The 23,972-nt window shown below is 44.1% G+C and overlaps 1 protein-coding gene across 2 annotated transcripts in view; it reads right to left on the bottom strand.

Moving 5' to 3' along the window:
* The window catches only part of SH3TC2 (SH3 domain and tetratricopeptide repeats 2), a 144,368-nt gene that overhangs the window by 30,023 nt on the left and 90,373 nt on the right, over nucleotides 1–23,972 (bottom strand). The window contains exon 19 of one of the 2 annotated variants that reach the window (XM_058173408.1): nucleotides 20,882–21,668. The exons of the other annotated variant lie outside the window; for it this stretch is intronic. Coding sequence (XP_058029391.1) covers nucleotides 21,581–21,668 — 88 coding nt within the window. The 3' untranslated portion in view covers nucleotides 20,882–21,580. Of the gene's footprint in view, nucleotides 1–20,881; nucleotides 21,669–23,972 lie in introns of those variants that run through there. 2 annotated transcript variants of the gene reach the window in all.

The raw sequence follows: 23,972 nt of genomic DNA on the forward strand, positions 1-23,972 counted from the left end.
CTCCACTATCTTCCTCCACCTCTTCCTTGGTATTTTATTCACATATCTGAAAGACAGCCAATATTCTTTTTCCTTTGCAGATCAATTCAGGAAAGCTATTGAATTTCTAATTCATTATATGTTGTAAATAATGCATTAAATGAAAGTGAACAAAAGGAAACTTACCATATTTTTCAGAGTATAAGATGCACCTTTTTCCCTCCTAAAAGAGGCTGAAAATTTGAGTGTGTCTTATACTCTGAATGTAGCTTTTTTTTCAGCCCTAATGAGGCGCTAGCGAGTGAAGTGATCTCCGTGCTAGGCTTTTTTTCAGTGAAGCGATCTTCCTGCTCTGCTTGCTCCCTTTGACTGTGAAGTTTTTTTTCAGCCCTAACGAGGCGCTAGCGAGTGACGATCTCTGTGCTTTGCCTGCTTTTCGCATTGCTTCTCTCTCCAAAAATCAGTTGTGCTTTGGAAGCTATTTTTTATCCCCAAGCAGGGAATAAAAACCAGCAAACTAATGTGCTGAAGTTGACCAGACTAAGGACACTAGCCAGATGAATACTGGGTAGGCAGATTTTTTTTACCTATTTTCCTCTCCAAAAACTAAGGTGCGTCATACTCCAGTGCATTTTATACTCCGAAAAATATGGTAATCTAAATGAGGCCAAACTGCTTTCCATCAGTAAAAAGTCAAATCAAGGATTTGGGATTCGGAATGTTTTGTAGTAAGGCCCAGTCCTATATATCATGAGCACATTCTTAAAATTCATAATTTCGAAGTGTGGAGGCCTAAAAGTATTTGATGACTTTGGTTGACTTCAGCATTAACTTTATCAGGGACTGAAAATCTTCTATTTTTCTTTCTGTTTCAAACCTAGGAAGCAAATCTTTTTGCTTCAAATGATTACTTACAACATCATAGTCACTCTCTTTTTTATTAATACTCTGTGACTCATCAACAGTCAGGCAAAGCACAATGAATTAAATACTTAAATATATTTGATAGCACTGATTATGAAAGAATGTTAAGCATAACTCATTATCTTGTCCCTATGGAAACTAAAACTTCTTTTTACAAATTGCAGCATCTTAGCAAGTGATCTATTATAAAGAATAATTTTTTCCCTTCATCTATTTTGTTAAGTAACTTGGTTCAATTTCCTGTTGGAGAAATAAATAGAAACCAGCTGGATATGTGCCATCTGCACATTTCACACTGGCAGAAAAAGGCCAAGAAAAGAAAGGGTGTTTAACAAAAATAAAAATTATAGTAATTAAGACCTGGAAAACAAGAGTAAGACAATATCAATGTGTGATAAAAAATGGTTGCAATTGTATATTGATGCCAGCTCTGGGCAAGCGATTAAATGGAAGCAGGAGAGAGAAACCCTGATTTGTTTCTGCTAAATGAAATTATTTAACACCTTCGCTTCTAATTTCTGTTGCAACACTGCTTTTTCAGTGAAGGAGCATGTAAAATAGAGCCAATTCTTGAATAACATTAGATCTTAAAGAAATGTATATATTTGTATATTTGATGACAGAAATATTATCTGTTGTTTATTGTCGCTCTTGGGCAGTGACAATAAACCCAAAGGATTGGTCTCTTAGGGGTGAAATTAAAAAAATTCCCCTAGTGGTTCTGTGGGCATGGCTTGTTGGGGAGGTCATGTGACTGGGTGGGCGTGGCCAACTCGCCATCACTCACATCAAGGGCTCCTCACTGGCCCTCCCCTCCCAGCCACTCCTTGTTGCGAATGGCAGGAAAATGGGGAGGGGAATATTCCTGCCTACCATCCTTCCCTCAATCTGTGCTGAGATTGAGGAATGGATGACAGGCAGGAAAATCCCCTTCCCCATTTTTCTGCCTTTCACAAAAACCGGCTCCATTTCAGCTGCTCCCCCCCATCCCCTCCCTCCTGGGGACCACCTTAAAGAGACAGGCTGTAGCAGTTCCATTGTGAATGGAGGGAGAAAAGTTAGCATTCTCTCTGCTGCATTTAACATTGAATTCTGTGGAATATCGACCGGCCAGAAGAGGTGAGCGGCAACTGGCCGGGTGTGGGTGGGGCCAAGGAGGGTAATTACTACCAGTTTGGCGAACTGATGCCCATAATCCCTAGCGGTTCACCCGAACTGATCCGAACTGGTAGAATTTCATCCCTGGTCTCTTATCTCTAAAGCAAGGCAATGCCATTTGGTTTGTATGACATCTTGCTGGTTTATTATTGTAGAATAGAATAGAATAGAATAGAATAGAATAGAATAGAATAGAATAGAATAGAATAGAATAGAATAGAATAGAATAGAATAGAATAGAATAGAATAGAATAGAATTTTTTATTGGCCAAGTGTGATTGGACACACAAGGAATTTGTCTTGGTGGATATGCTCTCAATGTACATAAAAGAAAAGATACGTTCATCAAGGTACAACATTTACAACACAAATTTATTTCCTATCACACAAACAAAAATGAAGCAAATATACTCTCTTCAATGATTATCAGTACAAAGGTGGTCAGCCTAAAGAGTCAACATGAGCATGATATCTGAGATCAGTTTCTGAGTTCTTGAGGTCATTTTTTTCTGTGTCAAAAGGAAACTATGTGTGAATAACTCCCACTAACACACCATGCATTTAAATTATCACATTTGCCTTTATGGCTTATAGAAACTGTGAACGTGATTTAGATTTAGGTGTTATCATGAAGGCAGAGAATTAAATGCCCTTTCTTGCATTCTACCACAATCAATACTGCAATTTTCTTGGATGAAAAAAAGAGAGTTGAAACTATGGAGCTCCGTATACATAAGTTACAAAAACCAAATGAACAGGTATAGTGATTCTTTTTTGTATCCCATAGAGAAGGTAACCTTATGTCTGCATTTGAACACCTAATGAGGTTCAAAAATCCCTTTGATCTCTGTATACAGGTAGTCCTCAACTTACAACAGTTCATTTAGTGACAGTTCAGAGCATCTGAGGGGAGGACAAGAAGCAATGGGTGGAAACTGATCAAGGAGAGAAGCAACTTAGAACTAGGGAGAAATTTCCTGACTGATTAATCAGTGGAACAACTTGCCTCCAGGAGTTCTGAATGCTCCAGCACTGGAAGTTTTTAAGAAGAGATGGTCGTAAATTGAAGATTACCTGTATTTTAATAGGAATTTAAATTTTCTATCAGCCTTTGTTACCAACCCTTGAGATCTACAGAAGTACAAAATATTTTTACAAAACAACTCAGAGAAGGAGGCAAATTTCCTCAAAACCCTCCCCCCCCCAATTAGGTTTGAGTATAGTCAGTCAACATCTCACATTGACTAGAGAGATAAGAAAACTAGAAGCAGACAGAAAACAAGGAGTTGTTTCCCTATAAAGAGAACCTTTCACATTGCCACATTTTGTGGTGTCTCTCATTTGCCCTATTTCTAACAATGAATGAAATGAGGGATATGTAAACCCTCATTCTGGAAAAAGGACTGAAACCATGGTGAGCCACCTCAGGGAAGATTCTGTATTATCTATAATCTGTGCCATCCAGGAACACAAGACCTGGAAAACCACATCCAGATATCTAACTATTTCAGCTTGCTCTACTTTATGTCCATCGATCTGTTACTTGTATTTAATTAAACACTTCGAAAAGAGCAGGGCATTGATCTTTGAATCAATTATTTTTACCCAGAGCAATAGGAACCAAAAATTCAGAGGCCCTTCTTAGACCTTCAATTGAAAGTTAGAAGACGGCTGCAACCTCAGCATACAGCAGGAGACCGGGATCTTCTCTTTCAGTCATCATTGGAAGTTGTTTGGACCAATATATTTATGTAGAAATTAAACAGGAAGTGGATTAATGTAAAGTTTCACTTCAGTCCTTTGTTTGAAAAAAAAATGGGCATGTAAGATGGCACAGGAGAGAGGGTACAATTTTCAAGCAAGTGGTTTGAGATAGAGGGATTGATGAAAGTGCTGAGAGTGTTATAGGTCGCAGAGGAAGAGAATTGAGAAAGTAACTAGCCAAAGGGTCCTTTTTGCCCTCTCTTATGACTGCAGGAAGACAGCCCTGAGTTCCTTTAGTGCAGGAGTGTCAAACTCTGGCGGGCCAGGGACAGGGGTTACTCCTCTGCCCTGGTCCTATTAGACCTCTCAGCGGCTTTTGATACCATCGACCATGGTATCTTGCTGCGCCGGTTGGGGGGATTGGGAGTGGGAGGCACCGTGTATCGGTGGTTCTCCTCCTATCTCTCCAACCGGTCGCAGACGGTGTTGACAGGGGGGCAGAGGTCGACCGCGAGGTGCCTCACTTGTGGGGTCCCACAGGGGTCGATTCTCTCGCCTCTGCTGTTCAACATCTACATGAAGCCGTTGGGTGAGATCATCAGTGGTTTCGGGGTGAGATACCAACAGTACGCTGATGACACCCAGCTGTACTTTTCCACCCCGGGCCACCCCAATGAAGTTGTTGAAGTGCTGTCCCAGTGTTTGGAAGCCGTACGGGTCTGGATGGGGAGAAACAGGCTCAAGCTTAATCCCTCCAAGACGGAGTGGCTGTGGATGCCGGCATCCCGATTCAGTCAGCTGCAGCCGCAGCTGGCTGTTGGAGGCGAGTTACTGGCCCCAAAGGATAGGGTGCGCAACTTAGGTGTCCTCCTGGATGATCAGCTGTCATTTGAAGATCATTTGACGGCCGTCTCCAGGAGGGCCTTCCACCAGGTTCGCCTGGTTCGGCAGTTGCGCCCCTTCCTTGATCGGGATGCCTTGTGCACAGTCACTCATGCGCTTGTTACCTCTTGCTTGGATTATTGTAATGCTCTCTACATGGGGCTCCCCTTGAAGTGCACTCGGAGGCTTCAGTTAGTCCAGAATGCAGCTGCGCGGGTGATAGAGGGAGCTACGCGTAGCTCCCATGTAACACCGCTCCTGCGCAGACTGCACTGGCTACCTGTGGCCTTTCGAGTGCACTTTAAGGTGTTGATTACGACCTTTAAAGTGCTCCATGGCTTAGGGCCTGGGTACTTACGGGACCGCCTGCTGTTACCACATGCCTCCCACCGACCCGTACGCTCTCACAGAGAGGGACTTCTCAGGGTGCCGTCCGCCAAACAATGTTGGCTGGCGGCCCCCAGGGGAAGGGCCTTCTCTGTGGGGGCTCCCACACTCTGGAACGAGCTTCCCCCGGGTTTACGCCAAATACCTGACCTTCGGACCTTCCGTCGCGAACTGAAGACACATCTTTTCATCCGCGTGGGGCTGGCTTGAATTGAATTTTAATGTCAAATTTTTATCAATTTTAAATGGGTTTTTTAATGTATTGTAAATTTTAAATTTCCAGGCTAATTTAAATAAGTTTTTTAAATCGCATTTTAAATTGTACTTTGTATTGTTTGTTTTATTTTGCCTGTACACCGCCCTGAGTCCTTCGGGAGAAGGGCGGTATAAAAATCAAATAAATAATAAATAATAATAATAATAAACACAAGGCCTGCGGGCTGGATCTGGCCCACAGAATACTTAGATCTGGCCAGTGGTGGGATTCAAGTAATTTAACAACCGGTTCTCTACCCTAATGATTTCTTCCAACAACCAGTTTGCCAAACTGCTCAGAAAGTTAACAACCGGTTCTCCCGAAGTGGTGCGAACTGGCTGAATCCCACCACTGGATCTGGCCCAATGGGGCCACCCTGGAAACAGCCAAGGACTAGCCCTTTGTGCCTCTGCCAGTGAAAACAGAGCTCAGGCGCACCACAGTGTGTCCCTTCTGAGCTCAATTTTCTCTGGCAGAAGGTTGCAGGAAGCTATCACAGCTGAAAACTGAGTTTGCGAGAGCTGCGTGTGGTCCTCCCAAGCTCCAGTTTCACTGGCAGAGGGTTGCAGGACACCATAGGCGCCCTTGACATGAGTGATGTCGAGCTGGCCACGCCCACCCCGTCTCTCTGAGGTCAAGCATAATCCTGATGCGGCCCTCAATGAAATCAAGTTTGACACTCCTGCTTTAGTGGAAGGAGTCTTCACAGCATAGCAGCCTCTAGCAAAGTGACATTGGCCATCCTCTCGCATGTCAAGTAGGCAACATTGGCACAAATTTCTCCTCTGCACCCGCAAACTCCCACTTTCAGATCAAGCAGGTACTATTAGCATAATGTCCTCATAGCAGTCTGTCTTTCAAACAGGAAACATTGGACAGATGGTCATCTGCTGTCTGTCCAATGATCAGGGGTGAAATGCTCCCGGTTCGGACCGGATCGCACAATCCGGTAATGATCTTGGCTGGTGGTTCGGAGAACCGGTAGCAATCGCGGTGCGAGACTCTGCCCACCCGCCCGGCTGTCATTACTCCCTGGTTTTAACCAGGAAGTAATGTGTTTTGTACCATCTGTGCATGAGCAGAAAGGTTTTGCGCATGCGCAGAGGGTGTGTGCATGCACGTGATGCACGCAACGTGTGCACTTCTGAACTGGTAAGGAAGGTAAGTAGATTTCACCCCTGCCGTAGATACTATCAGTTCATGTTCCCAGTGCTGAGTCTTTTTCCCCCCAAGATCAGGCAGCATTCAGTTATACAGACTTGTTTTTTTGAATTCCTCTCTATCCCATGCTCTCTCTATCAATTTTCTAATTTCAAGACTTGGCTTCTGCAATATGCAGCACATTGTGCTACCACATACTCCTTTTGTAATTTATAACCCTTTCCTAAACAGAATCAGGAGCAAAAGGACACCATTTACTTCAAATGAGCATACATAGGCATTCATCTGCTGGTTTCAGTAAATGCAGAGGTGTAGCCACTGAACCAGTGAAAAAAAGTTGATAGTTTGGTACACCAGCAATTGTTAGCTTCACACCTTTTGAGTGTCATAGGAGGCCCTAGAACAAAAAAAAAAAAAAAAGGTAGAAATAATCAAGGTAGGAAAGGGAAGTTGCGCAGGCTGCACTGGCTACCTGTGGCCTCTCGGGTGCACTTTAAGGTGTTAGTCACGACCTTTAAGGCGCTCCATGGCTTAGGACCTGGGTACTTACGGGACCGCCTGCTGCTACCACATGCCTCCCACCGACCCGTACGCTCTCACAGAGAGGGACTTTTCAGGGTGCCGTCCGCCAAACAATGTCGGCTGGCGGCCCCCAGGGGACGGGCCTTCTCTGTGGGGGCTCCCACACTCTGGAACGAACTCCCCCCGGGCTTACGCCAGATATCTGACCTTCGGACATTCCGTCGCGAACTGAAAACATATCTCTTTATTCGCGCGGGGCTGGCTTGAATGGAATTTTAAACTCAAATTTTTAGCAATTTTAATGGGGGTTTTGGTTTTATGGTAAATTTCTTAAATTTTTCAGGCTCATTTAATAAGTTTTTAATTGATATTTTAACTTTGTATACTGTTCTTTGTTGGTTTTATTCTGCCTGTACACCGCCCTGAGTCCTTCGGGAGAAGGGCGGTATAAAAATCAAATAAATAAATAAATAAATAAATAAATAAATAAATAAATATTGAGTGAAGTTTGATGGAAAAGCTGTCATGATTATTCCCATCCCTTTGATCCCATCCTGTTTACTGTTCACATCAAAACTTTCCAGAAGCTCTGAGCAATTCTTCTTTTCCTATTTTAAATCAACAACATCAGCTCTGCATTTGCTTCTAGGTTCAAAAGTGAGAGGACAGTCATTTGCCAGACTTTCTGATTTCATGTTCATCACCAGTTGTGAAAATAAATATTGAACTGAAAGTCGTTTATTAGACCAGCAATGATTTTCAAATGCCTTTCCCACAATTGTACTGGTAGCAGTAGCCCACCTTGAATTTATTGCTTTTAGGAAAAGAAGGAACAGGAGGATAAGCCATGGTGGCACAGTCGTTAGAGTGCAGTACTGCAAGCTACTTCTTCTGACTGCTGGTTGCCTGCAATTTGGCAGTTCAAATCTCACCAGGCTCAAGGTTAACCCAACCTTCCATCCTTCCAAGGTTGGTAAAATGTGGATCCAAATTGTTGGGGGCAATATGCTGACTCTGTAAACCGCTTAGAGAGGGCTGTAAAGCACTGTGAAGCGGTATATAAGTCTAAGTACTACTGCTGTAATGAATTAGATAGAATACAATGGTTAAAAAAGGAGGAAGCATTCTAACATGGAAGACCAGGCTATCTTCATTATGGAACCCAGAGTTCTTTTCTCATTACATGCTGTTTGAGTGTGCTATGTTGCATGAACACAGCAAATGTATTTTCTTTACTCAGAGTTTAATGTGTTGCATAAAGCCAGCCAAAGACTCCTGCAGGTAGCTCTCACTCATTGTTTGAAAACATATTTTAATTTTTTAATTTATTTGTCAATCATATATAAGATAACAGGTAAAGTATCAACATAATTTGGATACATGAAAAGAGTAAGTAAAAAGGAATATTAGGACAGGGACGGTATGCACCTACCGTCCCTGTCCTAATATAAATAAAAACCACATTTGCCACTATGGCCAATGTGGTTTTACTGCAGACTGACTTAACTTCAAATGCGAAAAGCCTCATTTTAGATCAATTTATGTATTGTTTTCTTTTTGTCTGCACAAGGCTAACATCAGCCCTTATGGAGGAGGTGGGAGAAGGCTTCTATTTGCATATTGTCATCTCTCTGCTTCTGGGCTTGGTGCCATAACTTTGTTTCCATGGCAATTAAATGTGCATGGAGCAACCATTTATTCTTGAATTCTGCAGACAACATTCTAAGAAGAAAGTTTATTTCTTATAAAATCTTGGGAAACAATGCAATGGAAAAGCTGGGATTTTGATGCTAAATGAAATTAATTTTAACATAATCTAGAGACGTGTATATACCTGCCTGCTGGGATGTTGTCTTTCCCGACAAACAACACACTCGCTTTGTTTTATTCAGTATCTATTTGAAATGCAAATGAACAGAAAATCTTTTCCCCAGGGGATGGGCTAGGCTAATTCATTTTCCCTTGGCTTAACTGAATTTCTCCCATTAGTTGAACCACCTGTTTATGCAATCCTTACTTCTTTACTGTCCTGCTCAGTTGGAGGTACTGATGTCCAAATTAGATAATGAAACAAGTCAGAATTTATAAAGGATGACTGATACAGTTCTTCCTGTTTAAGGGCTTCGATTGGTCCTGGCTGACATTTTTGGCTTGGGTTCAGGACCATGGCTAGCGATCATGCCATTGGAATAAGGGAGGTGGAGGGGAAAGACTAGTTCAAAGTAAATTAACAATTGATCTTACACCCTGTCTAGAATAATACATAATAACAGTTAGAAGAGGAGGTCTTTTAATCCAACTCTCTGTTCAAGCATTCATAGTATACCCAATATAGTTCTGGATAAATGGTTGTCCAATCCCCCTTTGTAAAACCTCCAGTGACGGAACACCCACAACTTGAGAAGGCAAGCTGTTCCACTGATTAATTGTTCTCAAGTGATAGGAAATGTCTCCTAAATTCTAGGTTGGATCTCTCTTTGATAAGTTTCATTCCATTAGTTCTTCTCCTGTCCTCAGGTGCTTTGGAGAATAGGTTGTCCCCCCTTCTCTGTGACAACCCTTCAAATATTGGAAGAGTGCTATCATGTCACCTCTAGTCTTTCTTGTCATTAGAATAGAAATACCCAGTTCTCTCAACCATTCATTGTACACTTTAGTCTCCAGTCCCCTAATCATCTTTGTTGTTCTTGAGTCTCAACATATTTTTGTATCATGGTGACCAAAACTGGATGCAGTATTCCAAGTATGTTCTTACCAGTGCAGTATAAAGCAAGACTAACACTTCATGTCATCTTGATACTAGCTCTCTGTTGATGACTCCTAGGACTGCATTGGCTTTTTGGGCAGCTGCAGAACCCTCCTGATGCATATTTAAGTGGTTATTCGCTAGGTCACCTAGATCCGCCTCGCAGTTACTACACTTGAGCCAGATACCACCTATTATGAATTATGAAATGAAGTATTTTACACCTGATGGGCCATCTGAAATTGCAAAGCAGTTACTGATATAATTTCATCTTCTGATTCTTTATCTAGCACCACTAGTTTCTTAGTGTTATGTTGATAAAAATGAATGACTGTCATAAAATGAACTGTAAAAACTTTAAAAGGTACAATAGTAATAGAAAATGATTGTTCTTTGTCTTTCATTTGTCTTTCATTTTATAACATGTTTAGGATTGCTGTTTAAGAATAGTCACCCAAGTAGATAATTAGTTGGTTCCTATTCTTCTTTAGTCTCATTAACTTTCCATCAGCTATCATTTTAATAATCCCATTATCTGTGTGAAGGTAGGTAAAGTCTTTTTCAATTCAAGTTCAACTCAAGGTGACTACAGGGACATGCCTATATCATTTCCTGCAGGATGTGAAAATAGCTTTTCTTTTGGGGATTTTTTTTTTTACTTCTCAAGTTAGCCTAGAACCCTGGAAGTCTTTTCAAATCTCCCATCCAAATAATATCCAGCCTTCTAGACCTGCTTAATTTCTGAGCCCAGTTAAGATGACCCAAGTATGTATATATTATGTATGTATGTACATATAGTATCTATATCTATATCTACAGTATATTTATATTTATATTATATATCTATAGTATATATCTACACCTATAATATATATTCATAGATATATAAACATATATACATATATGTGTGCAGTGGTGGGATCCAACTAATTTAACAACCGGTCATCCTAAAGACTGGGCGGGCATGGCTGGTGGGGTCATGTGAACTCAATGTCACTCATGGCAAGGTGGGACAATGCAGCCTGGCTGAAGGTGGCCAGAGCCTTAGACATACCTATATGCAACAACAGCAATGGTGATTTCCCCGATGCCTCATCTCTTGCTGGGTCTCGCTGCCTGACACTCAGGATTTTAAAAAGGGTTTTGCAGCAGGAAACAGTGGGTGGCTACTTCCAGCCTTTGTTGGTGCATGACACGACCCCACCCCGAGACACTGGCCTTCAACTGCCACCTCTTTTTTGGTGCAAGAAGCCTGCAGCTGCCACTTGGAAGGCATTTTCTCTCAGGCCTCTCACCTGCGGAAGCCAAAGCTGGTCCTGAATGGTGGCCAAGCCTCACTGTGCGTGTGTCCCTCCCTCTTCGGCTGAGTGCAGCAAGCCTGGAGTGGATCTTCCTTCCCTACCATCAGCTTTACCTTCTAGCCATGGGGCTGGCACTGTTCTGACAGTGATAGCTCAGCATGTGGGAAGAGGCCCCAGGGAAGTCCAGAGCCAGGAACTGGCAAGTCCCCTTACCCGAGGTGAAGGGCGAGTGGGATGAATGTAGGCAGAGGCCCCCGGGAAGGCCAGAGCCAGGAACTGACATGTCCCCCGACCTAAGGTGAAGGGCAAGCAGGTGGAAGGATGGCGAGAGACAGGATCGAAAGGCAGTGAGCCTCACCATGTCCACCTCAAGGTGGCCCTTTGGCCAAGCACCTTACTTTCATGGTAATGTGCTTGGTGAGCTGAGTAGGTGAGATGCAGAGATCAGCTGGGCCATACAACTCTAGCCAGAGAATAGCTAGGAGTGGGCATGACTCTAGCCACCAGCCAAGGCGGGCAAGTCAAGATAGATTGGGTGGGGCAGGTTGGGAAGGGCCAACCAGTGGTGGGATTTGCTGGTTCTCCAAACTGCACAGAATCATAACAACCGGTTTACCCAAATCAGTATGCACCAGCTGAAGCCCACCTCTGCATATGTGTATATGTACACACACACAACACACACAACACAGACACAGACACAGACACAGACACAGACACAGACACAGACACAGACACACACACACACACACACACACACACACACACACAGAGTTTATATGGAGCTGTATATACTTGTCTAAGAATTTTGCACACTTACATAAGCAGCACTTGGCTGAGCTTGACTTGATAACGTCTTGACTCATTTCTGCTTATTGGTTTGGAGAATCAGGTTTTCTCCACCAAGGCCAAATTTCTTTCTATTTGCATTCATAATAGAAAAATGGAAAATGTCTATACGCCCTGGGATCCAGAGGGATCCAGTTTTAATTTTGTAATCAATTTTGCCATTTCCTCCGGCCATTGTACTGTTAACATCCATCATAGTTGAGCTTTCATTAAAAGCACTGCTGAAAGCATGGATTTTTGAAGAATTTTTTTTTACAGGGAGTCGGCAAGCTGTAATCAAAGATGTGATAGTCTTTTGTGCAGGTAGCATTCATTGCTACAACACACAATAACACACAAGAAAAAGAACAAAACACTAATGTAATCATAACACAAATATAGCTATTCTTTAGAAACCATGTAAAAGTGTTTTAAAATACAACAGAATAAGGAAAAAAAGAAACCAAGTAGAATTTTTACTATAAGAATGAACAGTCACAATTCTTTATACTAATATATTCAGGGGTGGGCTGCTGGGGGTTTGCAGGGGTTCGGGAGAACCTCTAGCTAAGATTCTGTGCAGTTCGGAGAACCCCCCCAAATCCCACTCCTGGCTGGTCTTGCCCACCCCCCTCCCAGGAGTCCCCACACGGCCTGTTTTGGATGCAGGTAAGTGCAGGACGCATGCAGAGGCTCAGGGAGGGTGAAAAATGGGCCTACCGAAAGTTCGGAAAGCCAGAAACAGGCCCATTTCCAGCCTCTAGAAGACCTCCAGAGCCTAGGGAGGCCATTTTCGCCCTCCTGGAGGCTTGAGGAAGGCCTCTGTAGCCTGGGAGGGCAAAAATGCCACCCCATGGTACAGAAGGCCGACTAGGCCATGCCCACCATGGACACACCCATCCAGCAACCGGGCAGAGAACCCCTTGCTAAAATTTTTGAAGCCCACCCCTGGGTATATTTATCTAATGTAAATTATTATTCAGGCCGGGTTGGCAGTTGAAACCCCTAGACTGTTGGTCATGGGGGATTTCAACTTGCCATCAACTGGCGTGGCATCCTTGACATCTCGGGAGTTCATGGCTTCCATGACGGCCATGGACCTGACTCAATTAGTGGACGGCCCTACCCACATCGGGGGAGGCACTCTAGATCTGATTTTTGTCTCTGGCCAGTGGGCGAATGATCTGATTTTAAACGATTTAGTTATCGAGCCTTTGTCATGGTCAAATCATTCTCTTCTTTGTCTGGACTTTCGGACCGCTACTCACCACCGCAGGGAGACGGAACCAATGCGTTGGTTCCGTCCCAGGCGCCTGATGGACCCAGAGAGGTTCCTGACGGAGCTTGGGCTGTTACCCGAGAATCTGGCCCGCGGCACGACTGAAGAACTAGTCGCGGCCTGGGAACAGGCCGCAGCTGGAGCTTTGGACCATATCGTGCCTTTGCAGCCTCTGACCCGGCGCAGGTCTCAACCAGCTCCTTGGTTCTCTGAGGAGCTGAGGGAGATGAAACGCCGGAGAAGACGCCTAGAGAGTGCCTGGAGATCCAGCCGTTCTGAGGCTGACCGGACACTAGTTAGGTCCTATAGTAGGACCTACCTAGTGGTATTGAGGGATGCGAAGCGTTCTTACGTTTCCTCCCTCATTGCGTCGGCAGATAACCACCCAGCCGCCCTGTTTCGGGTGACCCGCTCTCTCCTTCAACAGGAGGAGTGGGAGGACCCATTACAAGGGCATGCCGAGGAGTTTAACGGTTATCTATACGATAAAATCGTTCAGCTTCAGGATGGATTGGATCAAAATTGGGTAGATCCAGGCGAGAGTTTCGAGACCCATCTTGTTGAGACTGTTTGGGATAGTTTTGACCCTGTGACTCCCGAGGACATGGACAGGCTGCTGGGAAGGTTGAATGCCACCACATATTTACTGGACCCGTGCCCCTCCTGGTTGGTGCTGGCCACGCAGGAGGTGACACGAGGCTGGCTCCGGGGAATTACAAATGCTTCTTTGCGGGAGGGTGTCTTTCCTGCTGCCTTGAAAGAGGCGGTGGTGAGACCTCTCCTCAAAAAGCCTTCCCTGGACCCAGCTGTTTTAGGAAATTACCGTCCAGTCTCCAACCTTCGTTTTACGGCAAAGGTTGTAGAAAGTGTGGTGGCATGTCAATTACCCCAGTACCTGGATGAAATTGTCTATCTAGACCCGTTCCAGTCCAGCTTCCGGCCCGGATACAGTACTGAGACGGCTTTGGTCGCGTTGGTGGATGATCTCTGGAGGGCCAGGGATAAGGGTTACTCCTCTGCCCTGGTCCTATTAGTCCTCTCAGCAGCTTTTGATACCATCGACCATGGTATCCTGCTGCGCCGGTTGGAGGGTTTGGGAGTGGGAGGCACCATTTATCGGTGGTTCTCCTCCTACCTCTCTGACTGGACGCAGACAGTGTTTACAGGGGGGCAGAGATTGACTCCGAGGTGCCTCATGTGTGGGGTGCCGCAGGGGTCGATTCTCTCGCCCCTCCTGTTCAACATCTATATGAAGCCGCTGGGCAAGATCATCAGTGGTTTTGGGGTGAGGTACCAACTGTACGCTGATGACACGCAGCTGTACTTTTCCACCCCAGGCCACCCCAATGAAGCTATCGAAGTACTGTCCCAGTGTTTGGAAGCCGTACGGGTCTGGATGGGGAGGAACAGGCTCAAGCTAAATCCCTCCAAGACGGAGTGGCTGTGGATGCCGGCACCCCAGTACAGTCAGCTGCAGATGCGGCTGTCTGTTGGGGGCGAGTCACTGGCCCCAATGGAAAGAGTGCGCAACTTGGGCGTGCTCCTGGATGGGCGGTTGTCCTTTGAAGACCATTTGACGACCGTCTCCAGGAGAGCTTTTTATCAGGTTCGCCTGATCCGCCAGTTGCGTCCCTTCCTGGATCGGGATGCCCTATGCACGGTCACTCATGCTCTCGTTACCTCTCGCTTGGACTATTGCAATGCTCTCTACATGGGGCTCCCCTTGAAGAGCACCCGGAGACTCCAGTTAGTCCAGAATGCGGCTGCGCGGGTTATTGAGGGAACAGTTCAGAGCTCCCATGTAACACCTATCCTGCGCAGACTGCACTGGCTACCTGTTGTCTTCCGGGTGCCCTTCAAGGTATTGGTTACTACCTTTAAAGCGCTCCATGGCTTAGGACCGGGATACTTACGGGACTGTCTACTGCCGTCTTCTACCTCCCAACGACTGGTGCATTCTCACAGAGAGGGACTCCTTAGGGTGCCGTCAGCCAAACAATGTCGACTGGCGGCCACCAGGGGGAGGGCCTTCTCTTTGGGGGCTCCTACCCTGTGGAACGAACTTTCCCCTGGACTTCGGCAACTATCTGACCTTAGGACCTTTCGCCGCGAACTTAAAACCTATTTATTCCGCCTTGCTGGACTGGCTTGATTTTAAAATTTAAAATTTGGTTTTATGGGTTTTAAATTTTTGTCAATTTTATAGGGTGTTATTGTATTTTAAATTTGGCCATTTGAATAAGTTTTTTAAGGGTTGTTCTTAGTATTGTATGTATTGTTCTTTTTGTATTTTATTTTGGCTGTTCACCGCCCTGAGTCCTTCGGGAGAAGGGCGGTATACAAATTAAAATATTATTATTATTATTATTATTATTATTATTATTTAGGTGTATTTATATTTATTTTTAATATAAAACTAAAATTGCTGTGAGGAGGGTGTTAAAGTGGGATGAAGGCTTCAGAATTTGGAAGCAATTATATAATGTAAGTATCTTGCTGGTTTGTAAAAAGGGGCTTGAATGCTCCATTTTTACACATTGGTCCTGTTGGACCTCCAGGTCTTTGATATATTGTTGCAAATGCACTGAGTGTAAGTAAAACCCATCATTAGGAATGCTTGAAACCATCATGAGGAACTAGCTGATATGCTAGCCATTTTTGAGAATTTGGCCAATATTTTAAAATGCATTCCCAGAGTACAATTGGAAATGCAGAATCTTTGGGAGGATCTAACATTCCCCCTCCCCACCCCAATATGGGTGCCATCCAATTCAGTGGTAGGTTTCAATTTTTTTTTACTACCGGTTCTGTGGGTGTGGCTTGGTGGGTGCGGCATGGATAGGTGGGCATGGCTTGGTGGGCGTGGCAGGGGAAGGTTCCTGCAAAATCCCCATTTCCTCCCGATCAGCTGGGACTCGGGAGGCAGAGAATAGAAGGGGGCGGGGCCAGCCAGCATTTTACTACCGGTTCTCTACTCAAAATTTCCACTACCGGTTCTGCAGAACTGGTCAGAACCTGCTGAAACCCACCTCTGAACCAGTTATATTAATTTATCCGTGCAGCATTCTTAGCAATGGCCACACTTCTGGAGAGCTGTAACGCAGCACATTCTTCATTCCATTTTTTAAAAGTCAATTATTGCAATTGTTTTAAAACTAATCAGTTTGAATTGATCACAGCTTGAATTTGTCACAGCAAACCATATGTTACTTTTGAATCTGCATTGCACAGGGTTTGCAGATGAAAGAGGAGAAGCATCCATCTCTTTCCAAAATAGCACTGAGCATTTGCAATTTGAGGAACGTTCAGATAAGAATGGGTGAAAAGAAACGTACTCTGAAAAATCTACAGTCTGGGATCACAGATTGCAGTATTCTGTCATTGCAAGCCAAGGTCCCAGAGTGCTAAAGTTATTACCAGCTCTTACCATATATTGCAATCAGGCAAAGCAATGGCCATTTTGCTTTAGCCTTGACCCTTGTAATGTCCTGGGAGAGATGAAACCAGGTAATTCAGTCACAATATTAATGCCAGCAGGTGTGGGCTTAATAATATTTCTACTTGAAGAAAAATGATATGTGGCAATTTTGAGATCTAATTTCCTGAAAGGCTCTTTTGCTGTTGTGGCTGCATGTCACTAGCCCAGGAGAAAGTTGATGTTCTGGACTGACACCAATTTCGCACTTTACTTCTTTTGTCATTATCCCATGGCAGTGATGTGCCAGGCCCATATGTGCATGTCTTTGTACAGTATGTCACAACCCCCATCAGCAGGGCTAGAGCTCACTTGAGGAGGGGTTTTCTGGAGCTTGAAAAGTAAGCAAGATTTTCCTGAAGACTTCGGCTGTTTTTTGTCCCTTAAATTCCCTATACTCTTAAAAAATATTTTTAAAAGCTGCCCTCAAAAGCCCCATTCAGAGAGAGCAGGATGGTAGCCCATCTATACCCTCTCAAATATATCCCCATCTGCCTACCGGGGGGAGGGGATCCTGGTGGTTGGGGGGAACGTCCATGATGCCGGTGACTGGTTTCACCCCTAGCGTAGTGCATGGGGTGGAGTCCCATACCTGAGTATCCTTGAGAACCTCCTACCCCCTTCAACCTGAAAGAGTGACCAGATACCCTGCCAGGGATATGGAAAGCTGTGAGGAAGGCCCTGCAGAAAGCTACAGAAACCCAAAAAATACAGGCAGACAGGACAGGGCTCCCCAGAAATCATTCCAGGTGGGAGACAGGGTGTATCTGTCAACCAAATACCTAAAGTTTCAGGTCCCCTGCTGGAGGTTGGGTCCCAAGTTTGTGGACCCCTTCCCCATCATACTGTTGTGTCTCGTCCAATCTCACCTCAGCCGGGGTCTTCTTATCTGCTTCCGAACATGGAAGAAGAAATACCTCCAGCCCCCAGCCCTGGCTCCATGCCCAGACAGGCTGAAGAAGAAGAAATACCTCCAGCCCCCAGCTCTGGCTCCATGCCCAGGCAAACGGAGCAACTAGACCCCTCCCCCTCCTCCACAGCATGTGAGCCTGAGGAAGGTTTATTACCAACAGCTGCTGACTGGAGTGACCCTCGCGTCAGAAGACTTGATAGGTGGAGGCAATAGAAGGAAGGGAAGCGCAGGCCTGGATAAGTGCTGAGTCATGGAGCCACACCCCATGGCCTATATAAAGGATCTGCTTTCTGGCATTCTCTGAGTCAGGCAAAGTCTAAACATATCTTGCTGAAGTCACTTTCTGGTCTCCTGCCTGCCTTGAGGACTTTGCTAGGACTTTGGCAGAGCTGCAGAGGCACATCTGACTCGGATTTCCCTGACCCGGCCGTCAGCGGAGGAGTGGGACACGACACATACAAATAATCAATCCTGTAATGGTGGAGCTGAAACTACCCAAACGGTTAGGTAAGGTGGACCCTGTCTTCCACAGTAGCCTGCTTAAGCCTGTCGCTGGGTCCATTCGGCCACACCCGTTACCAATGCCTGGTCCCTTGGAAGTGGGAGGTGAGATAGATCTGATACTAGATTCCTGACTCCATAGGAGTCAGTTGCAGTATCTGGTGCTATTGAAGGGGTTCCCCGATACAGAAGCCTCCTGAGTGGCAAGCAGAGACATACAGGTGAAGCGTCTGCTCCGAACGTATCATGGAAAATATCCTCACAAACCAGGGGGTGGGGGCTACGGGAGGCCAGGTATAATGCCCTTATTGCTATGTATCCTCACTACCTGTGCTTACTATCTTCCAGGTGCAGCCCTGGTGAGAGGGGAGCCGCCTGTCAAACCTCAGGGTTTGCCTACTGGGGGAGGGAAGGTCTGGTAGTGGGGGGAGGGACATCCATGATGCTGGCAGCTGTAGCCATGCTCTGGAGAAGCCCCTTGGAAGCGCCAACCAACAACTTTAATTCCAGATCACATCTGTTTCATGCTGTGTGTTCTGGAGCACATTTGCATGCCTGGGTCCAGCCTAATAAACCCAGTTTGTTTACTCGCCCACATACTTGGTGTTGTTACTGCTCGGGGTGGGGGGGGAGGGTGTAGGTTCAGAGCTTGGATAACTTGAGAATATTTTTGCACCTATATCCTACAGTATAAAGGGTGTTTTCTCTCACAAAAGAGCTAATCATTCAGGGCTATTAAAGCCAGACACTTTCTTTAAGACAGCATTTTGTCCTTACTTTCCTTTAAAAAAATATTTTTCCAGAAACTGGAGACTTGAAACTATGCACATTTTGTGTTACTCTACTCAGGTTAGCAGCAAATTGTTCAGAAACAGGATATTTTTTCAATTAAAAAAATAATCATGTGGAAAAAGTTTTTTTTTTTTGAAACAAACCACATACAATATACTTTGTGAATGCAAATATCAGCCAGGTACATAGTCAAACCCAATTCAATTTTCCACCACCCTCTTGTATACTTTTTAAAATGTATTTCCTTTCCCCCTTTTTAATTTCACTATTTCCATATCTCTAATACAAAGTTCAACCTAACCCTCTGTCCTGAATTTAACTCTTTAATCAAGTCTAGCCCCCCCTTTTTTGCCCCCCCTTCTTGTCTCTCCCATCTAAATTAAAACCCTATGTTCCCAATTACAAGTTTCTTTCTTTTCAATCTTTATATCATCAGCATCTATAATTCCATTTACATAAACACATTTTATGGAATAAAATAAAAAAACTTTTTCCAAAAAAATAAAATAATCATGTGATTCCTCGCTTACAAATTGACAGAATGTTTCATAAGGCAACCTCCCCAACAAATTAAATCAAGTTTTCCTGTTAAATTTTACCTTTGAAGAATATTGCATTCAATCATTAGAAGTTGCTGAATCGATATGAACAATCTGAAGTGGCTCCAGCAGCGGTAGTTTTATGTAAGAATGACTATTGATATAGCCATTGGAAAAGAAGTTCATTTCACACCTCTAAATCTTCTCTATATAATCATCACCATAAAAATAAGTTGGATCAACTTAATAGTTGACTTCTAAGGAAAAGCAACTCTTTATATCAGATCAGCAATCCTTAAAGTAGAGCACATCAAGTCTTCCAAATCATTCCTAGTAGGGTGGAAAGGCACTGTAGTCCAATCAAACTGGGGAAGAATCTACTAAACCTTTTTATTTGTCTTTTTAAAAAAAGCTAAATATGGCTCTTCAGAGGATTAATTGCAGGCTTCTTGGGACTGGCCAATCACAGGACAAATTGCTAGAGTTCAGTGGTTGCCTTCAAATATGGGGCTGCTGAAAAACTAGCCAAAAAATTAAGAAACTGTTTGAGACATAATCAGTTCAAAAACAAACAGACTTTATTAGAACAGCTGAGAATTAATTCATTCTCAGCATAGTCCAAACTAAATCAAAACAAATTCTTTATAACCCAATTCTTCAGTCTTATCACCAACCTTGGTCTAATTAGGAAAACTGCCAAAGGCTTTTCTTGGCAAAAGTTCAGAAGCAGAAGATGCCAACAAGAAATAAATGCAGCAAAACAAGAAGTAAGTCTATCAACGTTGTTTTCTGACAAAGAGCCCAAGAGCCATTGCTGGTCTTTTAAGCCTTATGGGAGGGACCAATCATCTTTTGGCCCTACTCCTGAGTCATCCTCTTTGCTTTAGCTGCCCTTGCCTTCTGGCAGCTCTTCTTATGCGTGCATTAGAAACAGACTCCTCCTGTTCCTCTGCCTCTCTACTGTCAGCCTCTGGAGACTCAAGAGTCTGCACATCACTCCCAGATGGCCCTGGCCCCATCTCTGCTTCCGATTCAGAGTCCTCATCAGGGCCTTCCCCAGCCTCCAAGACTGACCTATGTTCTTCCTCAGCCTCATCACTGTCCAACTCCGCTACCAGCTCCTCAGGCTGCTTGCGGACCACAACAGAAACCTTTCCCAACCTAACATTTTTCAGCTCTGCTGGATTACAAATCCCACCATCTAAATCAGGGGTGTCAAACTCAATTTCATTGAGGGCCACATCAGGATTGTGTTTGACTTCAGGGGGCCAGGAGGCATGGCTGGGGGCATGGCCAGGATGGGTATGGCCAGCTTGATGTCACTCATCAAGGCTCCATTTTTGGCCGTGACGGCCTCCTGCAGCCCTCTGCCAGTGAAAACAGAGCTCATGGAAGCCACACACAGCCCCCAGGCTCCATTTTCACTGGCAGAGGGCTTCAGGAGGCCGTCATGGCCAAAAAATGGAGCCTGGGCATGCTGCGCGTGGCCCTCTTGAACTCCTTTTTCACTGGCAGAGGCACTATGGTCCGGTCCTTCACTGTTTCCAGGGTGGGCCGGTGGGCCAGATCTAAGAACCCCGCAGACTGGATCCAGCTCCCGGGCCTTGAGTTTGACACCCCTGATCTAAATCTAGCAGAGACATATACTTCAGTGTAAGTGAAAGGTACAAGTATTCCTCTATTCTTTTACTTAAGTACCACTCTTTTTACAGGGCTCCTAAAATAACTGTCCCAGGAAACCAGGTTTCAGAAGGCTGGTTATCCTGAAGTCTTATATATAAGTTAATGCAACTTTAGAAAAATCGATAAAGACTCATTTTCACCAGGAACCTATTTGGGACAATATATAAAATATTAGTTGTGATGCACCAACAGACATGCATGCAGATGACACATAATGGAATGACTAAAAAAGGGGAAGGTTGCTTTAAGACTTTTAAGTGCTCGTTGTGTGTAATGAGGACAATTTTTTTAAAAAAAAATCAACACTGTAATGAATAGCTTTTAATAAAAAGATCTATCTGATTGCAGGCACATCAACGTGCAAATCAAAATGAAACACTTTGTGGAACGAATACTTGAGGCGTGTTCTTATTCTCCAACTGCCTTTATGTTTCCTAAATGCGTCCAGCATCAATGGCCAATTTTGAGGCTATTAAAAATAAAGGCTGGGAAAGGTTTCCTGTCTCCCATCATCTCAGCTTTTAATAAATGGCTGTGATTAGAAAATCATTCATTTTGCTGAATACATGTGTCCTTCTGCTTTTTGTTCTTCAAGCAAAGTGTTCCTTCTCTTCCTCTCTGCATTTTTCTTCTTTTGGCTATATTAAAGGGGACAATGAAAAAATCTTATTTGGGAAAGACAATTAAAGGGAACAATTGAACAAGGCACTGAAGGGGACATCACAGAAGGAGGGTGATATTAGATTTGAAGGAGGAACAAAATGCTAAAACTCAAACAAGTTTTTATTCTAGCTCAAACTGCAGCAAGGAAAACATCGGAAAAGCATTTGTTATCATTGCTTTGCTATTGTAACTGTCAGAGAGAGACTTGTGGGGGGGGTGGATTCAAGAAAGTAATTAGTCTGGAATCCTTACATAGGCACAAGAGCAGAGGTGGATTTCAGCAGGTTCTGACCAGTTCTGGAGAACCAGTAGCAGAAATTTTGAGTAGTTTGGAGAACTGATAGTAAAAATTCTGACTGGCCCCACCCCCATCTATTCTCTGCCTCCCAAGTCCCAGCTGATCCGGAGGAAATGGGGATTTTGCAATAACCTTCCCCTGGAGTGGGGAGGGAATGGAGATTTTACAGTATCTTTCCCCTGCCACGCCCATCAAGCGCTGCCCACCAAGCCATGCCACGCCCACCAAGCCACACCCACAGAACCGGTAGTAAAAAAAATTGAAACCCACCACTGCACAAGAGGGTAAGAAACAAGCCACCAAATTTTAGAACTGATTAAATAACTCATTGGAGTGTCTAAGCTTTTGCTCTCTTTGCTGGCTTCCTTATGACACTGATTAAAAAAGTCACAGACACACAGCTGGAAACTTCTGACAATGAGGTAGGATTAGGAAGGATCCTCTATTACAGTGATGGCTAATCTTTTCCGGACTGAGTGCCCAAAGCATGTGCATGCGCCCATGAATGTGCATGCGCACACCTGAACCCCCAAAATGTAATGTGCGGGTGGCCCCCCCATGCATGTGTGCAGCCCGGCATGCATCCACTTCCTGCATGCATGCGCCCCCACACACGCCCCTTGCATGCATCAGCAGCCCCATGCATGCACCCCACCACCACCCGCACACGTCCCTCCCCCTGTGCATGCACGGCAGAGACCAAACAATTAACTGGCTGGTGGGAGCCACGCTTGCATGTGCAGCAGAGCTGAACTGGGGTGACAGCTCACATGCCCACAGAAAGGGCACTGCATGCCATCTGGGGCACACGTGCCATAGGTTCGCCATCACAGCTCTTTAAGTACTTTTGTACTAAATATAACAAATGTAACCTTGTACCAAAAATGACAACTATGACCAACCAAGTGTAAACACTAACCTTGTGAAAGAAATCACATAGATTGACATCTCATAAATAATAAGAAACTTTTTGTATAAATATCTGAGCTAACATGCTTGATTTGGACCTCTGTCCCAAGCATGAGGCTCTCTATTTCTGTAGAAATAAACAGCTGGGGGGGGGGGAAGGATTACTTTCCTTGTTCCAGCAAAATTTATTGGCCCTTTGGGAAAACACAAAGCCAAATCTGGCCGACAATGAATATGGGACTATGAATATTTTTCCGGTGGATCAATTTAGGTACAACTAATTCCTTCCAAGCTAGTCATAACAATTCTGCTCCCATTCCAAAGTCCAGGCTTTCAAATGTAGAAGTCTCTTATTTGAGAATGGATGTCAGCCCATCCAGCTGGCAAAATTTCTGAACAGAACAGATATGGATACCAAAATCTGTGTTGTTCAACTCATTTTTTAATTTCTTTATTTGTTAGATTTATATGCATATCTTTCCCAAGAATTCAAGGCAGGGCAGATTATGTCCTCCCCATCATTTTTTCCAGCAATTGTAACAACAACTCTGGGGGTAGTTCTATCTGAGAAACAATGATTGGCTCAAAATAATCCAATAACTTTCCATTTGCCAAAATTAGAATTGAATCTGGGTCTTCTCAGTCCTAGCCCCCACATCTTAACCCCTACAGCGATTGCCTCTGCTCTATAGGATTAAGTGATGTCTATTAGGACATAGCGAAAAGTATTATATATACCAGACTCAGTTCCAACTGGAGAAGATGATAAAATTAACAAGTGTTGAATATGTGTTTATTTGTCTTCTCCCTGGCAAACTGGACTTTCCCTTTTAAGGGGAGTTTTATCCATTCAGTAAAAGATAATTATTTTAGCCTTGCTTTTATCTAAATTTCTGAAGGAAATGATATAGTCAGCATGTTTTTGAGGAGCCATGGCTGATGGGAACAGTCAATAAGCTTAAAGCACTTTTTAAAAAACATGCTGATGAATTTTTTCTTCTTCTCTACTGTAAAAAACAACAACCCATTCTTTTGGAGAAAAAGGGTCTGCAAAATCTTTTCTTAACCTTTA

This window comes from Ahaetulla prasina, chromosome 2 (genome assembly GCF_028640845.1).
Source record: "Ahaetulla prasina isolate Xishuangbanna chromosome 2, ASM2864084v1, whole genome shotgun sequence".
NCBI lineage: Eukaryota > Metazoa > Chordata > Lepidosauria > Squamata > Colubridae > Ahaetulla > Ahaetulla prasina.